General features: G+C 41.4%; 2 protein-coding genes across 2 annotated transcripts in view; both read right to left on the minus strand.

Annotated features, from left to right (window-relative positions):
* Positions 1-5,834, minus strand: part of ZC2HC1B (zinc finger C2HC-type containing 1B) — a 34,792-nt gene extending 28,958 nt beyond the window's left edge. The window contains exon 1 of the mRNA XM_066373080.1: positions 5,807-5,834. Coding sequence (XP_066229177.1) covers positions 5,807-5,834 — 28 coding nt within the window. The remainder of the gene's footprint in view (positions 1-5,806) is intronic.
* A 679-nt stretch (positions 5,835-6,513) lies between these two features.
* LTV1 (LTV1 ribosome biogenesis factor) lies at positions 6,514-22,326 on the minus strand. The gene is made up of 11 exons (XM_066373079.1): positions 22,152-22,326; positions 21,057-21,188; positions 19,792-19,965; positions 13,027-13,114; positions 10,853-10,994; positions 10,252-10,495; positions 9,151-9,278; positions 8,082-8,221; positions 7,769-7,821; positions 7,016-7,216; positions 6,514-6,894 (listed from the first exon to the last, which is right to left on the minus strand). The coding sequence occupies exons 1-11, from the start codon at positions 22,152-22,154 to the stop codon at positions 6,784-6,786; spliced, it is 1,416 nt and encodes a 471-aa protein (XP_066229176.1). The 5' UTR covers positions 22,155-22,326; the 3' UTR covers positions 6,514-6,783.
* Positions 22,327-27,583: the final 5,257 nt, after the last annotated feature.

The raw sequence follows: 27,583 nt of genomic DNA on the forward strand, positions 1-27,583 counted from the left end.
TTTTTGGGGGGCTTTACAGGAGAAGACTGCCAAGCTGTAAATGAGAATGTAGTAATTAAAAATGATTTGGGGAGAATAACATGGAAAATGTTAATGATATATAACATTTAAACACAAAAACTATGTAGATATCTTTCTCTTTCTTTATATATATATATATGCAGATTGCCTCTGAGTGGTAAGAATAAAGGTGATTCTTTTTCTACATTTTTATTTTTCTAAAAAGACTATACATCCCTTTCAAAAATCAGAATAAAAGGTTAAAAAAAGAAAACCTTTTGAGCCCCTTTTCCCAGCTGCTGGTGAGGTGCTCGTCCTTCCAAAGAAGCCACCGCGTGTGGGGTGAGGCCCCGCCCCCACAGCTGGCTAAGCGCCCGCCCGAAGCACGAGCTGAGCACTCGCCCACCCCATGGGCCCTGCATGGGAGCCGCCTGCATCCACTGGGCCCTGACTCTGCACGACAATGAGGTGACTGTGACGGAGGAGAAGATCAATGCCCTCATTAAAGCAGCTGGTGTAAATGTTGAACCTTTCTGTCCAGACTTGTTTGCGAAGGCTCTGGCCAGTGTCAACATGGGGAGCCTCATCTGCAAAATAGGGGCTGGTGGCCTTGCCCCCTCCACACGCTGCCCCAGCGAAGAAAGAGGACTCTGAGGATGACATGGGCTACGGTCTTTTTGACTAAACCTCTTTTGTAACACAGTGTCAATAAGAAGCTAAACTTCAATAAAAATCCCTTTGATAGAAAAAATTCTAAAACCCTGTGTATCAATTTAGCTTTTTCTAGCTTTACCTTCTTTAATTGGAATCTTACCTAGATTATTAAAGTAACTATTACTTTTATACATTGGTTTATAATCTTAGGCAATTTTTAAAATGAGGAGTGATCTGGAAGTGATCAACAGTTTGGTTTAGCATGCTAACAGTGAGAAAATAAGCATTACAAAGATCTCAGTTCCAAAATTTTATATGAAGCCTGGAGAGGATGATGGCTATAAGGAAATTGGAAAAAATTCTACTTCTGACTAGATAGTCTCTTCCTGAGCTGAAAGAATGCTTTGTAAAAACACCTACTAATTCACATCTCCTTATAAAGGCATGTTAGAGAAGGAATAAGGAAGATGTTTTCTCATTCCCTTGATAGCAAGTCAAAGAACTCTTAAATCCTTTACAATCCCGAACATGCAAACATTAGCAATTTCGACATCTTCCAAGGCCATATGGCAAAGGTGGTACCATACTGACCTCACCGTATTAACTTATCTCAGGAACATGACTCATGGAACAAGGAATGAGTGAGGATAGCAGAGAGAACATCCTATCAATATTTGCTTTCTCTCAGAGCCCCAAAATACTAGAGTAAAGAGACAAAAGGACATGGAGACACGGCAAGGAGAAAAGACAAGAAAACAAACTGGAATCCGGAAGGCCCATGGACATGGTAACCAACTTGGAGGACTAAAAGCGACACCTAGTCCACTTCCCAGGAAGACAGGAGGGGGAACTGAGACCATCCAGACTGCAGTACAGAACCCTTCAGAGTCACAGGAACCCCGCGGCAGCACACACCTCTGCAACCGGCAGGGCAAATGCTAAAATCGGGAGGATCAGGGTGCCAGTTTCCTAACAGGAAGTTAGTACTCCTAGATGTCCTCCCTCACTCCACACCCCTTGGGCGAGTGCCCTTCCGGAACTCCAGCATGAGTCTACTGTCCAGAAAGGGTGAAAGAAGAGGTCTGTGCCGGAGTCAACACGAGGCACGGCTGAAGTGAGAGCAGGTGGAGGAGGCAGAGATATACACACATGTGGTTGATTCTCAGCATTGCGGCAGTTCTATTCCATAGTCTGGGAGCGCTAAGGGAGCAAACACTGGACTTCCTACTCCGAGGGGAAGGTAACACAGGGTTAGATGCCTGTGAGCCTCTGGTCACAACTGTCATCAATTTATCAATACATACCTTGTTTTATGCATTTCTGGTTAAAGACACCTTATTTAAATAAACATCACTGATTCAATTAACACTGCACTCATGCCTGAATGAAGTTTATCTAATAGACATGTTTTCTCCGTAAGGCACGTCACAGCTGGCCGGTGCTTTGAATCACTAGGTAACACTTCGATACTACACTTGGGGGCCATTTTAAACAGTGAAATCACCACGAGAAAGTGCAAAAACCTGAAAAACGTGGCAGTCAGTAGGCTGTGAAAAGGCCACTTGTTTACAGTATGAATTGGAACTGGAGGTGACGCAGATTTTTAACCGCTATGTGCAGGTCTGTGAATGACCATGACAGCACCGTGAGTATTGATTTTATGGTTATAAACTTTAGTGAGTAGGCAAATTTGCAGAGAGGTACTCTATGATTAGTGAAGATGAACTGTTTATATGTATTTCTATGTGCATATATACCCACACACATACATGTATGTATATAATCTAGTGATTAATCATATGAATAGCAATACTGAAAGCAGAGAACACCCCACCCTACCTGCCTCTGCCTCTACTTGGCTCAGAGCTCTGCCTGCTAATCCCTTACTCCCAAGGCAGAATAAAACTTTCCTGGAATATAGCTATTCCACGGGGAAAGAGCAAAGACGCTGCTGGCTCTGGGAAGATTCCTAAACAGCTCGTCCAGAACACCCTACAACAAAGCCCAAAATCATCAGATGCTACTCATCCATTTAGTTTCCAGTGTTTTCTTCCTCCAATCTTAATCAGGAACAGACACACATGAATTTCCTAAGATCTGGGAAAAGCCTGTAGCACATAAGCCCAAAACAAACAAAAAAGCAATTTAAAGGAAAATTAAAGCTCTCGGAAATTAAAAGACTTATAGGAAGACATTAAAAACTCAATAGAAGGTTGGAAGATAGAATTAGGGAACTCTCCCAGAAAGTAAATTAAATGACATAGAAACGGGAGAGAAACATAAGCAAATTAGTGTATCTGTCCAGAAGATCCTACTCCCAATAATAGGGATTCAAGAGAGAAAATGAGAAAACACAAGGAATAAAAAATAATTTTTAACCATTTCCAGAAGTTAAAGGACATGAGCCACCTGGTTGAAAGGATGAAAACAGACCAACAGTAATCATCATTGTAAAATTTTAGAACACTGGAGACACACTGGAGACTAGAAATTCTACTGACTTTGAGGGGAAAAAAACAAAGCAAAACAAAGCACTGAGCATACAGTGTCAGGGATCAAATGGCTTCAGGTTCCAAACAGTAAAAATGGAATTTAACGGGTCCAATCCTTTCCATTTCTGAGAAAATAATCTACAACCTAGAATGTTATTCCCAGCCAAAACATCAAATATAGAGGTAGAATAAATCCATTTCCAGACATGCAAGGTTTCAAAAAGTTTACATCCTGTGTACCCTGACTCGAGAATTACCGGAGGGTGTGCTCCACACCAAGGGGAGCAAAGCGCAGTTTAGTGCAGGAGAGAGAGAAGGGAGCTCCCAGAACAGCTAGACACCAGAGCTAGGGAGCTCCCAGGCCAGGCGGGAGGTGTGTGGCTAAAGACACAGGCATGTTGAAGACTGCCGTGACCAAGACACTCGCTGCCCCGGTCACCTGAGAACAGTGAGAGCTAGGCTCTCTGGCTCCCATTGTCCTATGCTTGCCTTGTCTGAGCATGTCCCAATGTAATGCCTGCTTTCCCCTTCATATTCTGATGTCTAGTTCAGTTGAGGATACTCATTTCAACCCCTGGGAAGGTTCTGCACTGCTCTTCTCTTGAGAGATAGAGGTAGGAGAGCTTAGAAGTAGAAAATACGGAACAAGCATCCAGCCTTCCAGGATATTTCTACAGCCTGTCCAGGATGCTCCAGCGGCAGTGACTCGTGTTCCCGAGGGCTCCCTCACCTTGCTGACATCCATGGGGCTCCTGGAAACGCTAGCAGCTGACATCAGACTCAGACTCTTAAGCCCCCTTTCCCATGGATAAGGATGCCTTCATCAAGTGGTGGCAAATATTGCCTCCATAAGCTAGGGTTACACTTCTCAGTTGTTTAAAATGAAACAAAATGCTGTTTAGGGATGCCACAGAGGTGATGGAGTCTATAGGCTAGTACATAGGAGAGTGGAAGGAAATTGAGGATGAACCCACAGGTGGCCTGTATGTTCTATTTCTTAACTTCAGTAGTATGTGTTTGTTATACATTCTCCTGTTAAGTTTCACTATTAAGATGTGAGGCCATTAGAATTTTTACCTTCTCCTAGGTTAGCGGAACACATACTGGCGTCAGTGTACAGGAGGAAGCAACACAAATGTATTGATGATGTAACAGTCAGGTTACAAGACACTAGAGTTGTCCTTTACCTGAGGTGATCTGATGGCATCAAAGAGGAGGTGAGGATACAATGCACCACAGATCATATACACAATAGCAATTGTTTTTGATACTCAGTTTCATTTGTAAAATAAGTTCTGAAATACCTGAAAAGTGATGTATCCACCACTCATGGACAGAGCTTAATCAAGACAAGTCCTTAAGATAAAGCAGGCAAATTCATGATCTGCCCCTTGCCTGGGATACCTTAGGCCTTCTTTCTCAAAAATATTAAGGCTACTTCCCACTGTTCCCTTCAAGTTTAAGCAATTCTTTTCTGAAGCCTTTGCCAACTATCCATTCATTTATATACTACTTAGTGATCATTTACCAAAAATCAGGCCCTGTTCTAGACCCAGGGGAACAAACTAGTAAACATGAATTCCCTGCTCTCAGTGTTAGTGACAGGAGACTAAAAAACGTCTCAGATGCCAACAGGTGCTATGAACAGAAAACGGGCAGAGTACGAAGAATACAGGGGAGGGACATATGTGCCACTTTATTTTTTTCCTTTTTATTGAACTTCCGGGGGTGAGAGTGGTTGTGTGTGTACTGTTTTTAAAATACAGGGTCAGGGAAAAGTTTATAGGAAGGTGATAATTGAGCACGACCCTGAGGCAGATAGATTTATTTACAGGAAGAGCACTCTGGGGAACAGCACATATCCAGATGCTCACTTTGAGCGATGCTCTGAGTGATTGGCGTTGCTGGTTGTACGTTGCTGCACACACCCAGACTCCTCACATGATGCAGTCCTTGAAGGAAAATCCCCCATATCACTTTGGACTCCCAGCATTTAGCATGAAGCTTAAATTCCTAACTTGTTTACAGACCACTCAAATCCAAATGTTATGAAATACTGGAAAAGAATTTGTTCCCCAGAATAAAATTAAGACCTTTAAATACGGAGGATAATCAACCTAAATCACAGTATGTTTCACACAGATTTGTGGCTTATAGTCACATTCTCTTAATTGCAAACTATGTGATGCATTGATTTAAACCCTCTGGGTAAACTGTAGTGAATTAGAAGCTCCTAAGAAGGAATCTGAATAGCACCAAGTCAAAGGAATATTCCATGTCTGTAAGGTTCCTGCTGGTTCTGAGAACCTTCGTCAATGGAGATAGTTGCTAAAATAAATGGTCAATTCTTTAAGGATTTTTAATCCATTCCCAACACTATCATAAACCATCATCTGACCCTTTGCTTCTGCTGGTTGGTATTTACATACACACTCTCCAGCATTCTTTTATAATGATGAGCTCTTCAGCCAAGTTTTTTGTGTCAATGTTGGTAAAGGACATAATACTATTGTTTTGCACAACTCATTTAAAACTCCTACAACAATTACTTAGATTTAAAATTGATAACATTGAGAACAAGATAACCTACTTAAAAAAAGGCATAATCAAATGAATTAAAGACGAAGACACTTTTGAGTAAGTTAGAGAAGGGAGCTCACCTACTAAAAATGGTTCTGCCCTCGCCATTCTATTCCCAACTCAGACCAACACTGTTCGCAGATTTCCCAGAACAGTCCAGGTAACACATTAGTCTTGGACACATGAACCAGGGTCACTAACATAACAACTTGTCCATTGCAAGGAAGTCACAGTTTACCTAATAATTAACAATTGTGATGGTGTCATTGCTCTAGCCTTGAAAATGTTTAAAGAAGTTTTTAAAAAAGCCCAACTCATCAAAAAGCAGGGAGTTTTCAACTATGTACTGTAATCAAGTATAAACGGTTCCAAGCATTAAATAATGCTTAAAAGACAAATTTTCTAGTTTAAACTGAGTATTTCTGATTTTGAGCCAGGTATTAACTGAAGCCAAAAAAGTTTTGATTATTTCTTCTTCTGTTTCCTGTCTTCACTGTTCCTCAAGTCCAAAAGCAAGTCACTCGGTAATTGGGTCCCAACAACGTAATTATGCAGCTGACCACCCTCTCGAAGTGACCTCTGCATCCGCTTCCCACCAGTGGACCCTGTTCAGAAACTCTTCTTACCACTCAGCATTTCAAAATTAGTTTTAAGGGACCACTTTTCTACATCCAGCGAATAAAACCACTTAACTACTACAAAAAAAGGATGGAGAGGTTTCAAAGAAATAGCTGAGAACATCTGCAGAAGGCAACTGGGACCATCACACAAGAAGAACACAATTCCCTTTAAATTATGAAGACAGTTTTCTTTAATTTATCCAAACATTTCACATCCATGAAGTCATTTAGTTCAGAGCAAATCTAAGGCTATCACATTAAATTTAAGAACAATACAATATGTACAAGCTTGCTGGTATAAATACACACATCACACTTTTCTTTTCAATAACTGCCACAAAAACGGCAGGTCAGTCTTGTCTCTGAAGATCCTCGTTCATTCTTGAACTCAAAAGGAGCCTCTCTGGGGAATGCGCCTTACCCTAAATGTCCCACTGTCACAGCTTCAGACCCTCAACATTCTTCTTCAGGTTCAGCAGTTCCTTTTCCTGCCTTCTTTTCTCCAGTTTGAAGGCTAATTTGTTAGCTTTCTTCTCTACTCTCCGCTCCTATACAAGAATACATTCATGTTATTCAAATCCTCAAACTGATGCAGACTGATCTCACAAAAGAAGATTCCCACGACCTCCCTGCCACCAGCTCTTTGTCATGTCATATCTGAGAAAGTACCTTGCGCTCTTCTCTTACAGCTTGCTTTCTTGCTCTTTTCTCTTCTCTGCTTTCAGTTTTAGAGCGTGGCTGGGTTGACACTTTGGGCAGGTCACTATCATTAATCATCTGCATTCGTTCAACTTGCTTTGCTGTGAATTCTTTCTTAGGTAAGACATTGAGAGGTATTCCTGTTTTACAAGATATTCGGATTTGTTTGTGCTGAAATAAAGAGAAAATGGCTTTAGGGTCAGCCTGGCGTGTGGAAGCCCCGGGTACGATTCCCGGCCAGGGCACACAGGAGAAGCAGCATCTGCTTCTCCACCCTTCCCACTCTCCTTCCTCTCTGTCTCTCTCTTCCCCTCCTACAGCCAAGGCTCCATTGGAGCAAAGTTGGCCCAGGCACTGAGGATGGCTCCATGGCCTCCACCTCAGGTGCTAGAATGGCTCCGGCTGCAACAGAGCAATGCCCCAGATGGGCAGAGCATCGTTCCCTGGTGAGCATGCTGAGTGAATCCCAGCTGGGCACATGTGGGAGTCTGTTTGACTGCCTCCCCACTTCTAACTTCAAAATATACAAAAAAAAAGGAAAGAAAAAAATGGCATTAGGGTTATTTCCCATTCCTATTAAAAAACAGTCCACTATGACACACTGTTGTTGCTTTTCCTAATGGTCCAGTAGCCACTACAGATAAAGCCACTGTTGAGAAAATAATTTGTACACTTCCTTTCCTGCAATGCATATTTCAAACACCTGAGGACATTAAAGCTCACCTTTGGTTCATACTTGATAAGTTGCGGATGGTTATATAGATTTGAGTATGTACCTAAAAAAAATATGCATCAATGAGTACACCTTCAGTTTAGCAAAACATTTCTGAGTTCCAACTATCTTCCCAGCTTTAGGGTTTTCATAGTTCAAATTCACACTGGTCTCTCTTATAAATGTTTTTTATATAGTTTGTAACTTAGAAATATTTTTTTCCAAATTATTTTCACAAAATATATACCTCAACAAGTTGATGTGCCTAATACTTTTGAAACAACTGTCCTCCTTTAGCAGTGAAAGGGACACTGAGATACTTACTACAGATGGATTCACAATCCCACTTCTCTCTGCCTTCTTCAAGCACTACAGAGACAATCTCCTCCTCCTCGGACTCGTCAGGTTCACTCCCTGGCACGTCCTGAGCCTCGAAGGGTTCAAGAGTGCTCACTTTCACACAGCTTTTGGTGTAAGTGTTCAAAAATGAAAGTAGGAGGGGAAAAAAGAACACCACTCATTATTATTCTATATGTTACTCAACTTGTACTTAAAGAGCCAAGGAAACAAGCATTTTTTAAAAATGCACACACTCAGGTGCGCTGTTTGTCATTACTTGTCAAAATGAGCTTTACGTCAAACTGCTTCTCCCTTCCAGCAGGTTCTGGACATTCACTCTGCTGACAGGAAGGAAAAAATCTATCTGCATTGCTGCAAGGATATAACACATTAAACAAAAGAGCAGCTTTCCTAAGACATAATCTTCTTTAAAGCCTTGAAAAACATTAGCCCATCTATCTGTCCAAAGCACTCAAATAATCCATTCCAAGTATGCAGCCCCGTCCCACTGTGGGACTTGCGTGTGAGTGATCCCGGGTCAGACCCTCAGCAGATGGAAACACCTCATCAGCTTCTCCCAAAGAACCACCTCATGTGGATGCTGATTCACCAAATATTTGGCTGCAAACTTCTACTAATCCAGCTGGAGAGATAAACTCTTATCTTCCTATAAGCCATAAATATCTGCTTCTCAGAATGCCTGGCATTTCAGGAAGATTAAGAGTGTATATACTTAGAAATCCAATATTTCTTCAGCCAACGAGGCTAGAAGCACCATCTCATCCTCAAGTGGAATGTGACCTTGGACTTCCTACTCTAACTCTCAGTTATTCCATCAATACTCTCAGGACAAGTTACAGAGAAAGTGGTTCCCGCCCAGTGTTCCCATCCAATGTTATGTTCATTTCAGAACTCAGTATCAAAGTGTGAGCCAAAGGTTATGGAAAATGTACCTTCTTTTTAATATGGATTCTAAATGGGTGATTTTTAATTCCTGTATACAAATAGACTATTTGAAAATAACAAACAGGTAAACAAGGAAAAGTCACTGTACTTCTCTGCCTTCTCTTTATAGTAGTCATTCAAGACTTCCTCTAAGCGACCACTGTCCACTTGAATAAAACCTTCCAGTTCAGCATTATCCAGAGCTCCAATTTCATCATCGTCATACTGTTCATAAAACTTGAATATAAAGAGAAAAGAGAGCATAAAAATGAATGCATTCAGTGAGAATACAGCATTTAAATGTTATTTTTAAATTAATTTTATTCCTATAAAACATAAGCACTAACATGGGATCATAACTACCATTACAACACTAGCAGGGCTTCAGCACCATAACAACACGATGTGGAGGACAGGTCAGCTGGCACGGTGACACTGCAAAGAGGCTGCCATCTCAGTGACAATGAAGCAGTTACTCCATTTGCCTTGGAGAGCAAAATGCTAGGCAGAAATCTTTACCTCAGAATATTTTTACATATACTTTTAAATTCATTAATTAGGAAAACCAATGTACAATTTTGTTTAGATATTTACTGTATCATTCAAATGCTGTTAGCACTGCCAGGCTTTGTAAAAGAGTAAGCAGGGGTGACAGAACTCCTGAAGTGAGGTTATTGTAGTCACAGTTGGGCTGTTTCTTTGAGAGAGAAGATAGCACTTAGTGAATGCAGCCGAGTTAGAACCTTCATCTCAGGAAGCCATGCATTCACTGTTCACTGACTCATCATCCATTGATTCATTCATTCAACAACCATTTACTGAACAGTTCAGAGTTTAAACTCTTAGCACATGCCAGACAGAACTTCAGGCCTTGGCATATACAGCAACACACACACACAAATGGAAAGAAACAGAATTTTGTTTATGCCTCAGGCCAATGCTGGAGGAAAGAGCATAATCCTAAGGACTGTGACTGATGAGGTTGGAATTAAAATGTCAGCATTCTAAGAGCACAGTTTGATAAGGAGGTTTGATAAGCCATCTTTTGACCTACATGCATTCTTTCCAGAATTAAGATTAGAATGGATTTATGGTCTGTTTTAATAAAAGTTATAGGCTGTTTCTAATGCTGAAAGTTCTAGCTTTGGGTCCCGATGTCAGATAGTTTACTAGGAACTAGTATTTAAAGACCCTTTCTTGGGAACCTTACCTTCTCAAATCTTTCATCATGTAGGGTCAGCTGTTCATTTCTCCTCATGACTGAGGACGTCATAGAATATTCAGTAAAGCGACTTTTCGTTTCCTCCTCCCAGAACAAGTGATTTTCTAGACCCTTGAGAGGCTTCCCAGGGGCAGACAGTGAGCCTGCAGAGTCACAGCTACTGTCCTCACTGCCTTCTTCCTTCTCCTCGTTCACGTCTTCCCACTCGCTGCCATACTCAGCCTCAGCTTTCCTAAAGTCAGGGCCATCAATTAACTGTCAAAACAACTTGAAAAACAACCGAACCAAATTACTCGCACAAGTAACATTTGAGGGTGTTTAAGGGAGGATTCTTGTTTAGGCAGAACAGCTGTGCTGCTTGACCCTCTGGAACGGACGGAAAAGTAATGAACTCGCAATCAGGCGACTTGAACTTTAGCCCCACCTACTGATGGTCTGTAAAGAACTCAAGTCTCATCCTGTCTGCTCTGAAACACAGAATTCTCAGACACAAGTCTTGAAGCTCTTTTAGCTGTACTATTCTATGGTTACTGTCCTATTAAAGAAGCAACAGTCATGTTATCCTTGCTTTGAAACAAGCCATACATACCATACATCCATTCCTTCTTCCTCTTCTGCTGGCTTATTGGCCTGAAGAACAAAATCATCTTCAAGCAAATTAGCTGGATTATCAAAGTCAAAGTCATCATCAAGAGCTGCGACAATGTCAGGATCAAAATCCAATCGAGGTCCTAGACAGAAAACAAAAACTGAGCATTAATTTACTTAACATAATCTGAATACCTATTATATGCCAGAGCAAAAAGAATGATTAAGAACCCTAAGGAGTTCAGTCTAGTGAGGGAAACAGAGATGGACGGCCAAAGGAAAAAACCCTTCCATTACAGATCTACAATATTAAACTATTATACAAAATTCAAAGTTTCAACCTGCAGGAAGAACCTGGAATTTGAATTCACCTATTAGAAGCCACTCAAATATTTGTAGCCTATCAAACTGTCTTTTTAGACAATGAAATTTTAGTAAATCCCAACCTGTTTCTTCAGCCACGTTATTCTATCAAGTAAAAGTACTACAGGGTTCAAGAAAAAGCATCAAGTTCAAACCTGTAAACTGACACGGCTTCCAACAGCCCTCCGCCTCCACAATGGCTACTGCTTGAGTCTCCAACCTCATTCACAGTCGTCCTTACCATTCACTTCAGGCATGCTAAACACGTGCCATTCCCCGACGTCAGCCTGCTCTCGCAGTTTCCTGTCTGGAATATCCTCTCCTGCCAACCCTACCTTCCTTCTTCTACCTGCTCACCTCTGACCTAAGAAATCAACTTAGACGTTATTTCCTCGAGGAGGCCCTGCCCAACTCCTCGAGGCTTCTTTGGTGCTTTACCATTTTATTCCTCTGTCATTTCTTATTGTCTGTCTTTCCCAACTGATGGTAAATTCCTCGTGGTCAGGGATTATGCCTTATTCTGGTTTAACCCAAAACCCCATCAAACAGTGGCGACTCTACCTGTAGAATGAATTAATAACTCAATGCTATGAGGCAAGTGTTACTCAGTAAGAGCTGCGGGGCTGGGGGAAAGATGGGAGGTGGACTGGGAGCTGGGTGACAAAGGTGAAGGGACTGAGAAGCACAAGTTGGCAGTTTCAGAATAGTGGTGGGGATGTACAGTACAGTCTAGGGATACAATCAACAATACTGTAATCAGTGTTTACGATGTCAGATGAATATCTGACTTACTGGGGGAATCAGTAAGTTATACAACGGCCAATCACTGGGTTATACACTGGAAATTAATAACATTGTAGGCCAACTTAACAGAAATACAAAGTATTACTTAAAGTAAAAGAAAAAAGTTCTCATCACAAGAAAAAAAATTCTTTGTGTGGTGAATATGTTAAGTTGATATTGTGGTGATCACTTTTGTAATATATATGACACAGGTATCAAATTATATTATATACCTACTAATATAATGTTATACGTCAATTATATCTCAATAAAAAATGCCATTGGAAAAAATATTAAGGCAATGTAGGAGAAAATACCAACACCATTTCTTTGTTCTAAAATACAATGTAAGTATAGCAAAAAATATAATAATAATGATTTTTCAGTATGTCTGGAATAAATGAATAAATGGGACACTTCAGAAAATTTCTAAAAGCTAACATACTAAGCATTTTCAAGATTACACAAGGGGTCAATGGCTTGGCTGGAACAACCGGTCAAGGCACATATGAGAAAGCAATCAATCAATGAACAACTAAGGTGCCGCAACTATGAGCTGATGCTTCTCATCTCTCTCCCTCCCTGTCTGTCTCTCCCCCCCCCAAAAAAAACGATTACACTATAATGTACATAAGGCTAACTAAACCTCAATGTTCCTTTGTAAGAGGTTAGGTCAAGGTTAAAATTTCCCCAGTAGATCATCAAAAATAATATTCCCACTTTCCTCTCCAAATAGGAACTTCAGAGATTAAGAATTTAATGGCAATAAAAGAATGCTGATCACACTCATCCCTTCCTAATGATCTGAATTCAGACACAAATTGTTTCAACACTTTATCAGGAATAACTCTGACTTACTATACAAGAGTGGGCAACAGTAGGTTTACAATTGTAATCCACATAAAATAACAATACAAGAGTAACCGTGCCTCACACACTCACGTCTGTAAACCTACTGGTGCCCACAGTATGTTTCTTTTTGTCAAACACAGCTCGATCCACTTGAAAGGATAAAGAAATTAAACATACCTGAAACAGGAGCTGCTTTATTTAACAACCCAACATCTTCCTCAAACTCTGACGCAAACACTGATGAAGGCAACTTAATTCCAGTGGTCTTTAAAAAGAAATTACAAAATAGTTAAATTTAGCAATGCTTCTGAACTACACTATACTAGGTTGAAAAGTGTTCCCCCCAAAATCATGTCCTCCCAGAAGCTCAGAATGTGACCTTCCTTGGGAAAGAGAATCCTTGCAGATGACATCAGTTAAGGTGAGGTGATAATGCAATATGGAGGGCCCTAATCCAGTGACAAGCATGTCCTTACAAGGCCATGTGAACACAGGAAGACACACGGAGAACGCCACGTGAAGACAGAATAGCCTGGATGACGCATCGACAAGACCAGGAACACCACGGATTGCCAGCAACCACCAGAAGTGAGGAGACAGTCATGGAACTGATTCTTCTGCACCCCCAACTAGAACCAACCCTGCCCAAACCTTGAGTTCACACTTCTGGCCACAAGACTGGAGAATACATTTCTGTTGTCGTAAGCCACCCAGTGGTAATTGGTGGTAATTTGTGAGGGCAGTTCTAGGAAACTTACATGACCACACTCCAAATACTCTCACTCATAATCTAGTCATATATTTTAAACATGTATATTCCATCATCAGCTCAAAAGCAACTTCCCCACAATATTTCACAAAGCTATCTCCAGCTGATTATTCCATTTAATCCTCACATTTTCTTGAGGAATCAGCATGTTTGAGTGAAACAAAGCTAAGAAAAGTCAAATGGCATACCTGGTTGGACTGAAGCTGGTTAGGTGAGGTTCTGGGATCCATACTACTACTTCATGCCCTTCCTTCTGACTGAAATTCCTCCTCTCTCTGCAATGGTGCCTAGCCATTAGTGGCCAGCTCAGTTGCTCCTACCTCCACGAAGTCCTCCATGACTACTGTCCTAGAGCTCGGCATTACGTGAACTCCCCCCGTCTTCACACCACACAACCTACTTCACCATGTGCTGGCACAGATTTTCTCACTAGTCCTATGCATTCGTTTCATCTCTCCAACCAAATAGCTAAGAATGTGAGGGTCGCCACCACATTAGCTGTCACCATGTCCCTCACCATCCTCCTTGTGAGATGGACAGTCACTGGCTCGCAGACAGCATGCCGCACTGGGAGTCTCAGAATCGTAGGAGTAAAGGCTCCGTACAGGGGTGCAGACCTAGCAAACTGTTGTGGCTTCCAGCGTCAACATCTCTACAGCACAGACATGGGTGAAGATCTGGCTTTCTAATGCACAGGGGGTCCTTGGGTTATGAGTCTCAACACAGGATGTTTCAAGTTTACGATGCTCACTCCCACAAAAACTTTAAAAAGTTGAGACGTGAGCTATTAGCATCGTACTTATGGACTACGTGGGCAAACGAGTTTGGTTGAGCATGGCAGAACACACAGTGCAGTGCACAGTACAGTCTACTTATGCCCTTTTCCTTTTTCTGTTCTTAGTTGTGTTCTAGATTATGATTTTACAACTGTATTAGAATAGATAAGTGACTTAGGCTAGGGTGTGTTTCGACTTACACCAAAATTCAAGTTACGTCACTGTCGTAGGAACAGAACAGTGTCATAACCCGATGACCTCCTGTACAGTCTTTTTTAAAAACAGATTTACTAGATGTGATTCACACATTGTTCAATCTACCCATTTAAAGTGTACAATTTATCTTTGCCCTCTCTTCCCTTGCTTTTAGAGTCAAATTCATAAAATGCTCTTTATAACCAAGGTCCATGAGTTTAGTACCTACGTTTTCTTCTATCTACTTTATTGTTTCAGGTCTTATATTTAGGTCTTTGATCCATTTTGAATTAATTTTAGTACAAAGGGACAAACTGTAGTCAAGTTTCATTCTTTTGCATGTGGCTTTCCAGTTTTCTCAGCACCATTTGTTGAAGAGACTTTCTTTTCTCCATTGTGTGTTGTTGGCCTCTTTATCGAAAATTATTTGACCATATATATGTGGTTTTATTTCTGGGCTTTCTATTCTGTTCCATTGGTCTGAGTGTCTATTTTTCTGCCAATACCATGCTGTTTTGATTGTCGTGGCTCTATAATATAGTTTGAAGTCAGGTATTGTAATACCCCCAGCTTCATTCTTTTTCTTTAGGATTGCTTTGGCTATTCGGGGTTTTTTACAGTTCCATACAAATCTGATGAATGGGACCACATTAGACTAAGAAGTTTTTGCACAGCAAGAGAAACTGACAACACAACAGACAGCCAACTAAATGGGAGATGATATTTTTAAACAATAGCTCAGATAAGGGTCTAATATCCAAAATATACAAAGACCTCATAAAACTCAACAACAAACAAACAACCCAACAAAAATGGGAAGAGGACATGAACAGACACTTCTCCCAGAAAGAAATACAGATGGCCAACAGATATATGAAAAGATGTGCCTGACTAGGTGGTGGCGCAATGGATAGAGCATCAGACTGGGATGCGGAAGACCCAGGTCGCCAGCTTGAGCGAGGGCTCATCTGGTTTGAGCAAAAGCTCACCAGCTTGAGCCCAAGGTCTCTGGCTCGAGCAAGGGGGTTACTCAGTCTGCTGAAGGCCCGCATTCACGGCACGTATGAGAAAGCAATCAATGAACAATTAAGGTGTCGCAATGCGCAACAAAAAACTAATGATTGATGCTTCTCATGTCTCCATTACTGTCTGTCTGTCCCTGTCTATCCCTCTGTCTCTGGGGAAAAAAAAAAAAAAAAAAACTACAATGAGAGGCCTGACCTGTGGTGGCGCAGTGGATAAAGTGTCAACCTGGAAATGCTGAGGTTGCCGGTTCGAAACCCTGGGTTTGCCTGGTCAAGGCACATATGGGAGTTGATGCTTCCTGCTCCTCCCTCCCCCTTCTCTCTCTCACTCTCTCTCCTCTCTAAAAATTAATAAAAGTAAAAAAAAAAAAAAAAAAAAAAAAAAAACTACAATGAGATACCACCTCACACCTGTTAAATTAGCTATTATCAACAAGACAGGTAATACAAGTGTTGGAGAGGCTGTGAAGAAAAAGGAACCCTCCTCATTCACTGTTGGTGGGAATGTAAAGTAGTACAATCATTATGGAAGAAAGTATGGTGGTTCCTCAAAAAACTAAAAATAGAACTACCATATGACCCAGCAATCCCTCTACTGGGTATATACCCCCAAAACTCAAAAACATTGGTACGTAAAGACACATGCAGCCCCATGTTCACTGCAGCATTGTTCACAGTGGCCAAGACATGGAAACAACCAAAAAGCCCTTCAATAGATGACTGGATAAAGATGATGTGGTACATATATACTATGGAATGCTATTCAGCCATAAGAAATGATGACATTGGCCTGCAGGCGGTGGCACAGTGAATAGAGCATCGGACTGGGATGTGGAGGACTCAGGTTCGAGACCCTGAGGTTGCCAGCTTGAGCACAGGCCCATCTGGTTTGAGCAAAAAGCTCACCAGAGTGGACCCAAGGTCGCTGGCTCGAGCAAGGGGTTATTCAGTCTGCTGAAGGCCCACGGTCAAGGCACATATGAGAAAGCAATCAAGGAACAACTAAGGAGTCTCAACAGCAACAAAAAACTGATGATTGATGCTTCTCATCTCTCTCTGTTCCTGTCTGTCCCTATCTATCCCTCTCTCTGAACCTGTTAAAAAAAAAAGAAAAAAAAAAAAGAAATGACATCGGATCATTTACAACAACATGGATGGATCTTAATAACATTATACGGAGTGAAATAAGTAGATCAAAAAAACTAAAAACTGCATAATTCCATACATAGGTGGACATAAAAACGAGACTAAGAGAAATGGACAAGAGTGTGGTGGTTATGGGGGTGGGGGGTGAGGGAGAGGGGGTAGGGGAGGGGCACAAAGAAAATAAGATAGAAGGTGACGGAAGACAATTTGACTTTGGGTTATGAGTATGCAACATAATTAAATGTCAAAATAACCTGGATATTTTTTCTCTGAACATATGTACCCTGATTTATTAATGTCACTCCATTAAAATTAATAAAAAAAAAGAAAGTGCATAATTTAATGATTTTGGTATATTACATTATTTTTTTTAAATTGTGGTAAAATATGTGGTCTTTTATAAAAATACTCTGTGATTATTAATCGTTAGAATCTCGGAGTTAAAAAAAGGGAGGATCACCTTGATTTTAGTGAATGTACCTTTGGAGATTATTTTTATAGCGTGAGAAACAATCAAAGAACCATATACACAATTAGAGTTTAGATAGTGATTCAAAAGAAGAGTGAATTCTTTTTTTGGTTGCAGTAGTTCCTAAATACAGAGGCAGGCAAAAGTAGGTTAAATTACCAGCCATCACCACCTAAAAGATAAATCATAAGTAAATATAAAAAATAGTAAGACAAATAACACAAATAAATAACACTACAGCAATAAACTGTTTCATGTGCTCTCAACTATAAACCTACTGTTGCCCACCCTGAGCATGGAGTCCGCCCAGCCGCCGTCTTCCACGGCAGCTCCTTTTCTCCACGTGGACATCTGGGCTGCTCAAGCAGTACTAATCTTTGTGCTGCCTTTCCACACTACCTTATTTTCTCTTTTTTGAGCATATTCAAGATTTCTGGTTTATTCAATTTTGGTGGTTTGTTACAAATTAAGGTTAAAAAACACATAGGACTCATCTACATTTTTGCACTGTGTTACAGAAATCCAATGGCAATTTTGTATTTAAAACATAATGCACTCATCCTTTTAAACATCACTGAAGTGTCCGTTTAAGAGCCTTATCTGGCCCTGGCTGGGTACCTCAGTTGGTTAGAGCGTCATCCCAAAATGCCAAAGCTGCAGGTTGCATTCCCAGTTAGGGCACATGCCAAGGATCAAGCAAGACATGCACGCATAAGTGGAACGTTAAATTGATGTTTCTCCTTTTTCTTCCTTCGTCTCTCTAAAAATCAATTTAAAAATTGATTTTTAATCTTTTAATCTTCATACAATACGAGGGAGGTTAACTTGTGGACCCGCATTAAAATTTCTGGTGTACTGGCAGTTGAAAATCACTGAGTTAGATAGTGATTAATTTCACACAACATGAATTAGGGAATAGAAGCTAAGCTAATTTTGTAGTGGTCAATACAGTCAACCAGAATAATGTTAGGACTCTTTTTCATAAGATAAAGAACTTGGGCCACTACTAGATGCCCGCGTCTCCTTCATCAGTTTGTGGAAGGAAGTCAATAAGGTAAGTACCATACTACTTACTTAACAGCCTTGGGGAAAGTAAGTTGGTTAAGGATGTGGCAGTGGGGTGCGCAGCCTTACGAGAGGGCTATGACCTAGTGAGTGAACGAAAAGCTGCAGTTATTATATCTTTCTTTGGGATGATACCCTGAAACCTAAACCTTTTAACTCTCTTTAAGCAAGAAGCTATGGATTGGAGGAGCTATGATCACATCTTCCCTGAGGAAAAGAATGCCTAGACCATGAGAGGATTCAAGAATGGGAAGCAAGAGAAATTGGTACCCTTTTAATTCCCTTTTGACAATAAACAAAAGAAATGGATGTCTTCTCTCTCTCTTGTTTTGGATGTCTTCTATTTTTAAGTGTCAGGGGATTTATAAAAGTTTCACAGAAACATTTATGCTAATATGAAATAAGAACAAGATTAAGCCATACAACATGCTCATCCTTAACATAAACAGGAGGAAAAACTGATTGGTAGCACTAATTTCATATATATAAATGTGTGTTCTCTCTAGCCCTGGATGGTGGCTCAGTGGATAAAGCATCAACCCAGTATATGAATGTTCCAGGTTTGATTCCTGGTCAGGGCACACAGAAGAAGTGACCATCTGCTTCTCTACCTCTTCCTCTCCCCCTTTTCTCCCTTTTCCTATCCCACAGCCAGTGGCTTGACTGATTCAAGTGTGGCCCCAGACGCTGAGGACAGCTCCACTGGAGCACATCAGCCTCCGGTGCTAAAAATAGCTCAGTACTCGAGCATCAACCCCAGATGCGGTGCCAGGTGGATCCTGGTCGGAGTGCATGCAGGAGTTTGCCTTACTCTCTTTCCTCATTCTCACCTAAAAAGAAAAAAGTGTACTTAAAAAATAAAGCATTAAAAAGGAAGCATTTTAGTTGATGAGAATAACAGACATTACAATCTATATCTTTTATTCTCTCTTATGGTTAGCTTGCAGATTTTTACAAGTGTTGAAGATTTGAAGGCTCCACAAAAGTTGCATTTTAGTACAGTTGATAAAGCTGAAACAGTCGGCTGCTCTTCTTCTATTGTAAGTGCTGTCTAACATGACCACATCTATCAAAAGGCCCAACCCTGTCAAAAGCAGTCACTTTTAACAACTGCCACCAGAGAATAGGCGGCCTACTCTCTCGACTGTACATAAGTGTACACACACATACCACTCTCAGCAAGGGCATGGCCTCTCTTTGTTCTTCAGACCAATACCATTTCTTCCCCCAAATAGTTATACTGATTTAAAAATGATGTGTTTTTTTACTCATCCCCCTCCAATCCCCTACACCAGCAGTTCTCAACCAAAACACAGGGGTTGCCTAAAGCCATTGGAAATACATATTTTATTTAAAAATATATTGTATAATATTTTCCTATGGTTTTAGGCGACCCCTGTGTTTTGGTCGTTTGACCCCGCCGGGGTCGTGACCCACAGGTTGAGAACCGCTGCCCTACACATTCTGCCTCACACTTAAACTGTTGAAAAGTCTTACCGAAGTTATTGATGTTTCTTCGTTTTCATTCCTGCTGTTGGGTACACTGTTGGTACTTGCAGGAATCAGCTCCGAGGGCCCAGATGGTTCTCTCAGGTGCTGTAGGTAGTCGTAGTCGTCATCAAAGAATACGCCATACTTCCTCTGTTCTGCTCGTCTCTCTTCATCATTTATCTAACATAATAAACAACATGGATATAGTACGTCTTCCAAGATTAAGGTATAGAAACTAATGAGCACAGTTTTCAGATCAGGAGGCTTGGCTGATAAGAATGAGACAACAAATTCTTGACAAATTCAGGCAACACACAGCTTCTAAACAGCTGTGCCACATAAAATTAAAATGGAATGAACCAATTCCTCATTTCAGTGCAACAATTCAAGCCAAGAAGCACACAGATCAATGTGTTTTTAAGATGTACTTGGAGAGCTAGAAAAAAAGACTAGGGGGCCTTGAAAGTTTAAGTACAATCTCTTGTATTTATATACAAAGAAACTGCTCAACGTGCAACACAAACTTGTTTCACTGAAAAGCTAAATAGGCACAATGTTCCCCAACACTTCCTTTTACACTATCCACACTTAATAAACAAACTGACTGATAATTAACAAACCAACCTTTTAAAGGCTCCCAGACATTTTCTAAAGCTAACTTATGAGTTTTCAATGTTTCACATTTCATGAGATGAGTGACCACAAGGCAAAATGCAGTTTGTGGTTATGAATGAAAGGATGTTAAAGAAAGTAGAGATTGAGCATTTGGTTGTGCCCTAAATAACATCATGATACTGTAGCTGATGGCTTAGTTAACACTTACCATTACTCTATAGGATTTGCTCATGGATATAAACAAAAGTGAAGTGGTTACCAGAGGGAGGGGATGGGGAGAAGAGGAGTAAAGTGGGTCAAATATACAGTGACGGAAAATGATTTGAATTTGGGTGATGGGCACACAACACAATCAAATGCTATAGAGATGTTTACCTGAAACCTACACATTCTTATTGACCAATGTCAGCCTGCTTAATTTAATTTTAAGTAATAAAAAAATTAAATTAACAACAAAAAGAAATATATCAAATAAGGACGCTTTATCCTCTCAATCAAAATAAATATGTAAGATATAAAAATCAGGATATTTAGTGAAAAGTCACAGCTTTCCCTGAAGATCAGTTATCTTCTGAGAATAGCAGCTGCCTAAAATAATTTATTAAAAACTACGAACAGTCCACCTACAAACTTACTGGTTAAAGAACAGCACCTACTTTCTGTGTAGGCAACAGAACCCTCTGGGGTGCAGTCTCATCTGCTGCTAACGGATCTCGTTGGCTCCGATGGACCAGGTGAAAAGACACAGCTTTCTTCTTTTCTATAAAGGGCTTTTTCTTCCTGTGAGGCTTCAAAGGACAGAACCAGAACAAGCCATTAAAAAAGAACCAAAACACCAGTGAACAGTAGTATCACAGTCCACATAGGCATCTGCAATAAATTATGTAAATGATAACAGATTTTTGAAACCTACATCTCTAGGGTAGGCAACCCCAACGGTGTTCTATAGAATCCATACTTACCTTCCTCCAATAACATTTGTGGACGGCTATTCTGTATGTAGGCAGACCTTGTTACAGGCGCTGGATACAGCAATGGGAAAGTCAGACAAGCCCCTATTCTCCACAAGGGAATCATCAAGAACGATTTCAGGTAAAGGAAATAAAAGAAACCACAGTGATGTGTCAGTGACTGAAGAGTGATTTTAGACTGGGCACTCGGAGAAGGCCGCTGACAGGTTGACCAGATTGACAGTGCGTCAGCCACAAGAAAACCTGGGGCAGGCAGGTGCCAGCAGTGTAGACACGTCATGTACCAGCTACTGTGTCAACCCCCGACACAACGGCTGAAGTTTTTAGTAAGATTCATCACTCCTTTCCACGTTTTTATTTCGCTCCTCAACCTTGACTTTCTAAACTGAGAAAGCATCATCCCAGTTGAGTATGTCCGCGTGTTTTGCATCGCACCTTAACCTCTCCCACAAGTTCCCTCCTCCAGAGCAAACTGATGGGCAGACACCTCCCTCTCCGCCCGGCCCCAGGAAACACAGGGTGGTGCATCTGTGTCCTGTGTGTCACCGAGGTTTCCAGGTCCTCCGGGGTAAAGAGCAGGCCATTCTCTGATGTCCACTCCCCAGTGGGCCTGGCCGTGGGAGACCCACACCGGAGCTCCGTGTTGCCAGCCGCCTCCTGCACCTCCGGACCACCCCTCCCGAACCAGGCCGCAGGGGCCACTGGCAAAAAGGCACCAGGCTGTCCTCTGCCAACCCAGAGCGGCCCGCCCCCCACCCCCAGACTACGGGGCTCGCTCACCATGCTGCAGCCCCACTGCACTCACACCGAAGAGCGGCCACGACACTCTCCGAGGCGCACCGGAGAGATGACAAACACTTCCGGACTCCCCCACGGCCTGGCTCCCGCCCGGTTCCCAGCGGCGTCCTTAGGCCTAACCGCACGTGCAAGCCCGGCACCCAAACCGGAAGTCAGGCAGCGGGCCATGGAAATAGACCAATCGCCGGAGAGCTGTAAGGTCGCGGCCGGTAGTTACGCAAAGCTCGCTCCGTTCCAAAGATCGCGAGAAGCTCTTTAGAGGCGGGCGGTCCCCACACCCCGAGGGGCGGGGCTTTCCCGGCCTGAAGTCGGTCGGTCTGCGGTCGGGAAAGAAATCTCTGGCGTCTTGGTGGCGGAGAGGCGCGAAAAGGGGGCTCAGTTTTGGGGGGAACTTGCTTTTGTAGCTCCCTCTACCGAGAACAGAGGAGACGAACCTACCCTCCCCATTGACAGTTGTATTCCCTGCTTATTTCCGATCGTAAAAAAAAACACAAAAAACCGTGTACACTGTACATGGAAGGTGGCCATCCTCGCGGATACCCGAGGTTTCAGGTTCCCTTTCCTTTGAGCTGGAGCGGAATCGGTTGCCTGAGCAACAGAGGGTCCCGGGACCTTGCTCTTCCAGGCTGCACCAGGCCTAATCAGGTCTTTATTTTACACCATTTAATGAACTGTGTTAAAACGTTCAGTTACTCAAACCCTCAAGACTTGACAGTAGAGGCATTTGAATTGATAAAATACGTTCTCTATCTCTTGGGTATTTGCACACGTTATTTCATAAGTGGAAACAGTTTATTCTCTTCCAAGTCCTTCCTCAAATGTTTTAACGTGGTTTAAGCAAATAGGCGAGAAGCACGCCCCAGGAGGGTTTCAGGCAGGTGTCAGAGCACTCGAAGCTTTTCGTGGGCAAAGGGGCGATAATGCATTCAAAGTTTTATCAGCAGATCTTTTCTCAAATTTGTTTCCCCTTCTCAATTTCTGGAGCCCTCCCAATGTCTGACTTATCTTGGATTGCGTCTTTATGCCCTATTACCATTATAAATATTTATGGCATATTGTTCTTGTGTTACAATAAAAATTGTAGAAATGATTTAGATTAGGACCACAGAACTTGTCTTGAGAAAATGCTTTGTACCAGAAGTAATACATAACACACTTTTATATTCCAGATATTCACTATAATTAAGCTTCATGAGGGCAGATTTAATAGACCGGGCACATATACTCAATATATACTATTTGTTTAAATGAATAATAGTTCTGGTACTTTACCTGAACCTTTCATGCCTTTCTTACCACAACACTGAAGAGAGGTGCTATTATCTTCATTATTTTACAAACACTAAACAGGCATAAAAAAAGGTAAGTTACTTTCTCAGGGTACATAGCTCGTCAAACGGCAAAGCAGGAATTGAAGCTTCAGTCTAACTATACGCTGGCCACCTCACCACACTGCTTGCCTTTTTTTTTTTTTTTTTTAGTAATATTCTGTTACTTTATATATATTTATGTGTCTGTGTGCTTCTAATGCTAACACTAAACACATGTTGCTATGCACTTGGTGTTCATTATGTCATCTCATTCCTTTGATAAGCCTATAAACTACAGTTAGATAACACTAAACCTGTCTTATAGAGGTAGATAGAGTCTGAGGCTCAGAAGGTTGAAGTGACCTGCCTCAGGTCACATGCTAAGTGGAGGAGCCTAGATGTGTAGCCCATCAGTCTGGTTCTGAAAGGCCACACCCTAAACCATATGCTACACTGCCTCACTAAGGCCGTCAGCCAGCAATTTCTGAGGATCCAGATTCTGCCTTCGAAAGATCCAAATGTATCACTTCATTACCCATTGGATCAAATTTATCATTTTAAATACTCTAATCCAATTATGCAATTCTCTGTATAAAACTTCCAATGTCCACCCTCTGGCCTCAGGATGAAGTCCAAACTCTTCTGCATAGCAGCCAAGATTCTATCATCTGATCTCTACCCATCAATTTAGCATCTCCTCCCTTTATTCCCCCAGTACCACTCTATGACCCAGCCCTATCAAACTGTTTGCAGTTCTCAAATGTACCTAAAAAAAAAAGATTGGTTCTCTCATGCCCATCTAAAAGGCTCTTCCTCTTCACTCCCTGTTCTTCATGTTAGCTTAATTATTTCGGCCAGGAAGAAACTTATACACGCATACCTGGGAGATATTGTGGGTTTGATTCCAGGCCACTCTAATAAAGCGAATATTGCAATAAAGTGAGTAGGAATCTTTTTGCTGGTGGAGTGTTGTGCCTTTGATTTGTAAAAACACAACACCGGAGAAATCGCAATCAAGCATAGTGCAATCAAATGAGGTATGCCTGTGTTCTTCAAAACTAGAGCCCATTTCTAGTGCTTTCACTGTATCCTGTCATTACACTGTTCTACTCCGTTACACTCAATTGTAAATCCTTATTATTTTCATCTGTTTTAGAAGCAGATTGCAGTAACCTACTTGAGGGTAAAGGTATTTGTCTTGCCAGCTTTACTGCCCCAGGGCATAGTATAGTAAGAACTCAATAATACAGTAATTATACTGTACATTTACTTATTAAATTTCAACAGAAGAAGTTAAGGAGATACATTATTATTACCTACTTATTTCACAGATTAGAGATTGAGGAACAAACAGAAAGTCAAGTGGCTTTTGCCTAAGACCATGAAGCCAAAATGCAACTGCTGATGTAGCTAGAGAATCACACCCTTAACCATTACAATGCACCCCACTTCAAAAGCCAGCACGGACGGTGAGTTTACAGGTGTCGGAGATCTCCGGGTTCTGTATCTCTATCAGCTCATTTAAAATTTGCTGAATACAGTATCTAGCACAATGCATCCATTAAAATGGTTATACACAAAACTCTGGCCTGCCTTCATACAATGTTATTTCCTATAATTAAAATCACCCAGAACTGAGGCAAGGGGGCTTCTGTTTACTCACCTCTATGTGAAAGGAGAATGATAATGTAATTAATACTCATCTCATAGGCTTTTGTTGAATTAAATGAGAAATTGTGTGTTGAATGCTCGGACCTGTGCCTGTGGTGGTCAGGACTCAATGGAAGTGAGCAAGTGTCTTCTTCCCAGTCAAGTGGAGTTATTCGCCTGACTTCATTGTTGCCTCACAATGACCATCTCCTGAAACCAGGACCTCCTCCAGCATCCGGGACTTCTCGGGAAACACATGCTTTGCCTCAAAGCAGGTTCTCATCATGGGAATCTGTTAGCTTGCATTTTGATCCAAGCTTCTCAGGATCCCAATCTTTTTGTTTCCCCTCAATTTCTGGCGCCTTTCAGGTCCTTTCTATTACACACTTAGATTCTTTTACTTGCTTCTACCCCTTAGTAATTAATTATATGATATATTCTTTACAATACTTTGAACTACATAAACTCTTGATATTGGTTGACTTTCTATTTACCAACCTCTATTCTTAGAGTCAAAAGTACATGTTTCATTGGTAAATATTCTTTGGAAATAATAACCCAAAATTAATTTTATCATGCCATTTAAAATATAAAAAGGAACTTTGAGTATTCTTTGCTATATATTTCAGTTTCACTCATTCTAGCTTTAGGCTATAAAAAGCTCACAAATAATCATTACCCTTTTTTTTTTTTTTTTTTTCATTTTTCCGAAGCTGGAAACAGGGAGGCAGTCAGACAGACTCCCGCATGCGCCCGACCGGGATCCACCTGGCATGCCCACCAGGGGGTGATGCTTTGCCCCTCTGGGGCATCGCTCTGTTGCGTCCAGAGCCATTCTAGTGCCTGAGGTAGAGGCCACAGAGCCATCCCCAGCGCCCGGGCCATCTTTGCTCCAATGGAGCCTCGCTGCGGGAGGGGAAGAGAGAGACAGAGAGGAAGGAGAGGGGGAGTTGTGGAGAAGCAAATGGGCGCCTCTCCTGTGTGCCCTGGCCGGGAATCGAACCCGGGACTCCTGCACGCCAGGCCGACGCTCTACCACTGAGCCAACCGGCCAGGGCAATCATTACCTTTTTTTGAGTGACAAACAGATGAAAACTTTTTACAAATATGGGGTAGTGAGATCATGCATGTATTTAATTGTAAATTTAACTCTATGCTTTCAGAAAATGAAAGATTAACATCACTACTGCTGAGGGATTACACTGTTACTGAACAATTCTGCTTGTCATCCCGTCAATGGGCACAAACTCCGACTGAGGGAGAGCTGAAACATTGACCTTCTTTTCCTCCATCCCTCTCTTCCCTGTGCATCTCATTGTGCTAAGTGTAAATATTATGCTTAAAGGTAGGGTTTTTCTTTTCTTTTATACAATATAGCTCCTACATGTAAATTAACTTAACCTGTGGTTTAATTGAAGAAACTATAATGCAATAGCTGGAGAAGACCTTTGAATCCTTCCTAGAAGGATGGGTGAGATGTTCATCAACAGAATTCCAGTTAGAAGGCATGAAAAAAAAAATCGGGATGTTGGAAGAATGCATAATGTGTTTGAGGAACAATGAGTTTCATTTGATTTGGCCCGAGTGAGGAATAGAAGGAGAGTGATTTGGAACTGTGGTCTGTGGTGAAACTACTGGAGATTGTGAGGGCTAGATTAAGCACCAGGGAGTTTTTCGGTAGGCAGAGGGGACTTATGGAAAATTCTGAGTAGGAATAATATGAGAGTTGCCCATTAGGAATAATAATGTGGTAGTGGGGTTAAGAATGAATTGGTTGGAGAAGACTCAGGGAAGTAATAACCAAGATTTCAGGGGTAATCAGGGACTGACCTAAAGACATGACAAACTTATAATGACAGCGGGGAAAGACGATTTAGGGCTTGAGTTTGAACTGCTGAGTATGCCTTGCTGAACAATTTAGAGGCAAGTTCTTCCCAGGGTTGAGCACTCTTTACTCCAGATTGTCTGACTTGGGCCAAGCAAAGTTAAAGTCCATCCAGGAACAAATCCTTCGATTTGTCAATTCTCTCCTCCCTAAAATATTTGTCTAATTAGGAAGAGATAGTACCTAACAAATTCTTTTCACCTTAAAATCTCTAGAAATGATACCTGTTTTTAAGCAAAGGAGCAAAAAACTTCATGGAAACTTTAGGTTCTTAGCCTTTCTCTAGAATTTTATGTGTCCATGATAGCAACCATCTTTTAAAGGGCAACGAGTTTGAAACTCGTAAACCGAGCAGGGCTTGTCTGTGGACAGCAGTGCAGTAACAGAAACTCTGTGTAGACGTCTGAGTTGAGGTCCAGTGAAGTATTCAATCACAGTAACTCCCATGCCATCCAAGTACTGTGGGAAATGAAAACATTGTCCACTTCTTTCTCCACTGGGTTTTAGAAAGTCATGTTTCAATGTGGAACCTGCGTAGTGTGAACAGAAATTGAAAGTAGTTGAACCAC

The sequence above is a fragment of the Saccopteryx leptura genome, chromosome 3 (genome assembly GCF_036850995.1).
Source record: "Saccopteryx leptura isolate mSacLep1 chromosome 3, mSacLep1_pri_phased_curated, whole genome shotgun sequence".
Lineage (NCBI taxonomy): Eukaryota > Metazoa > Chordata > Mammalia > Chiroptera > Emballonuridae > Saccopteryx > Saccopteryx leptura.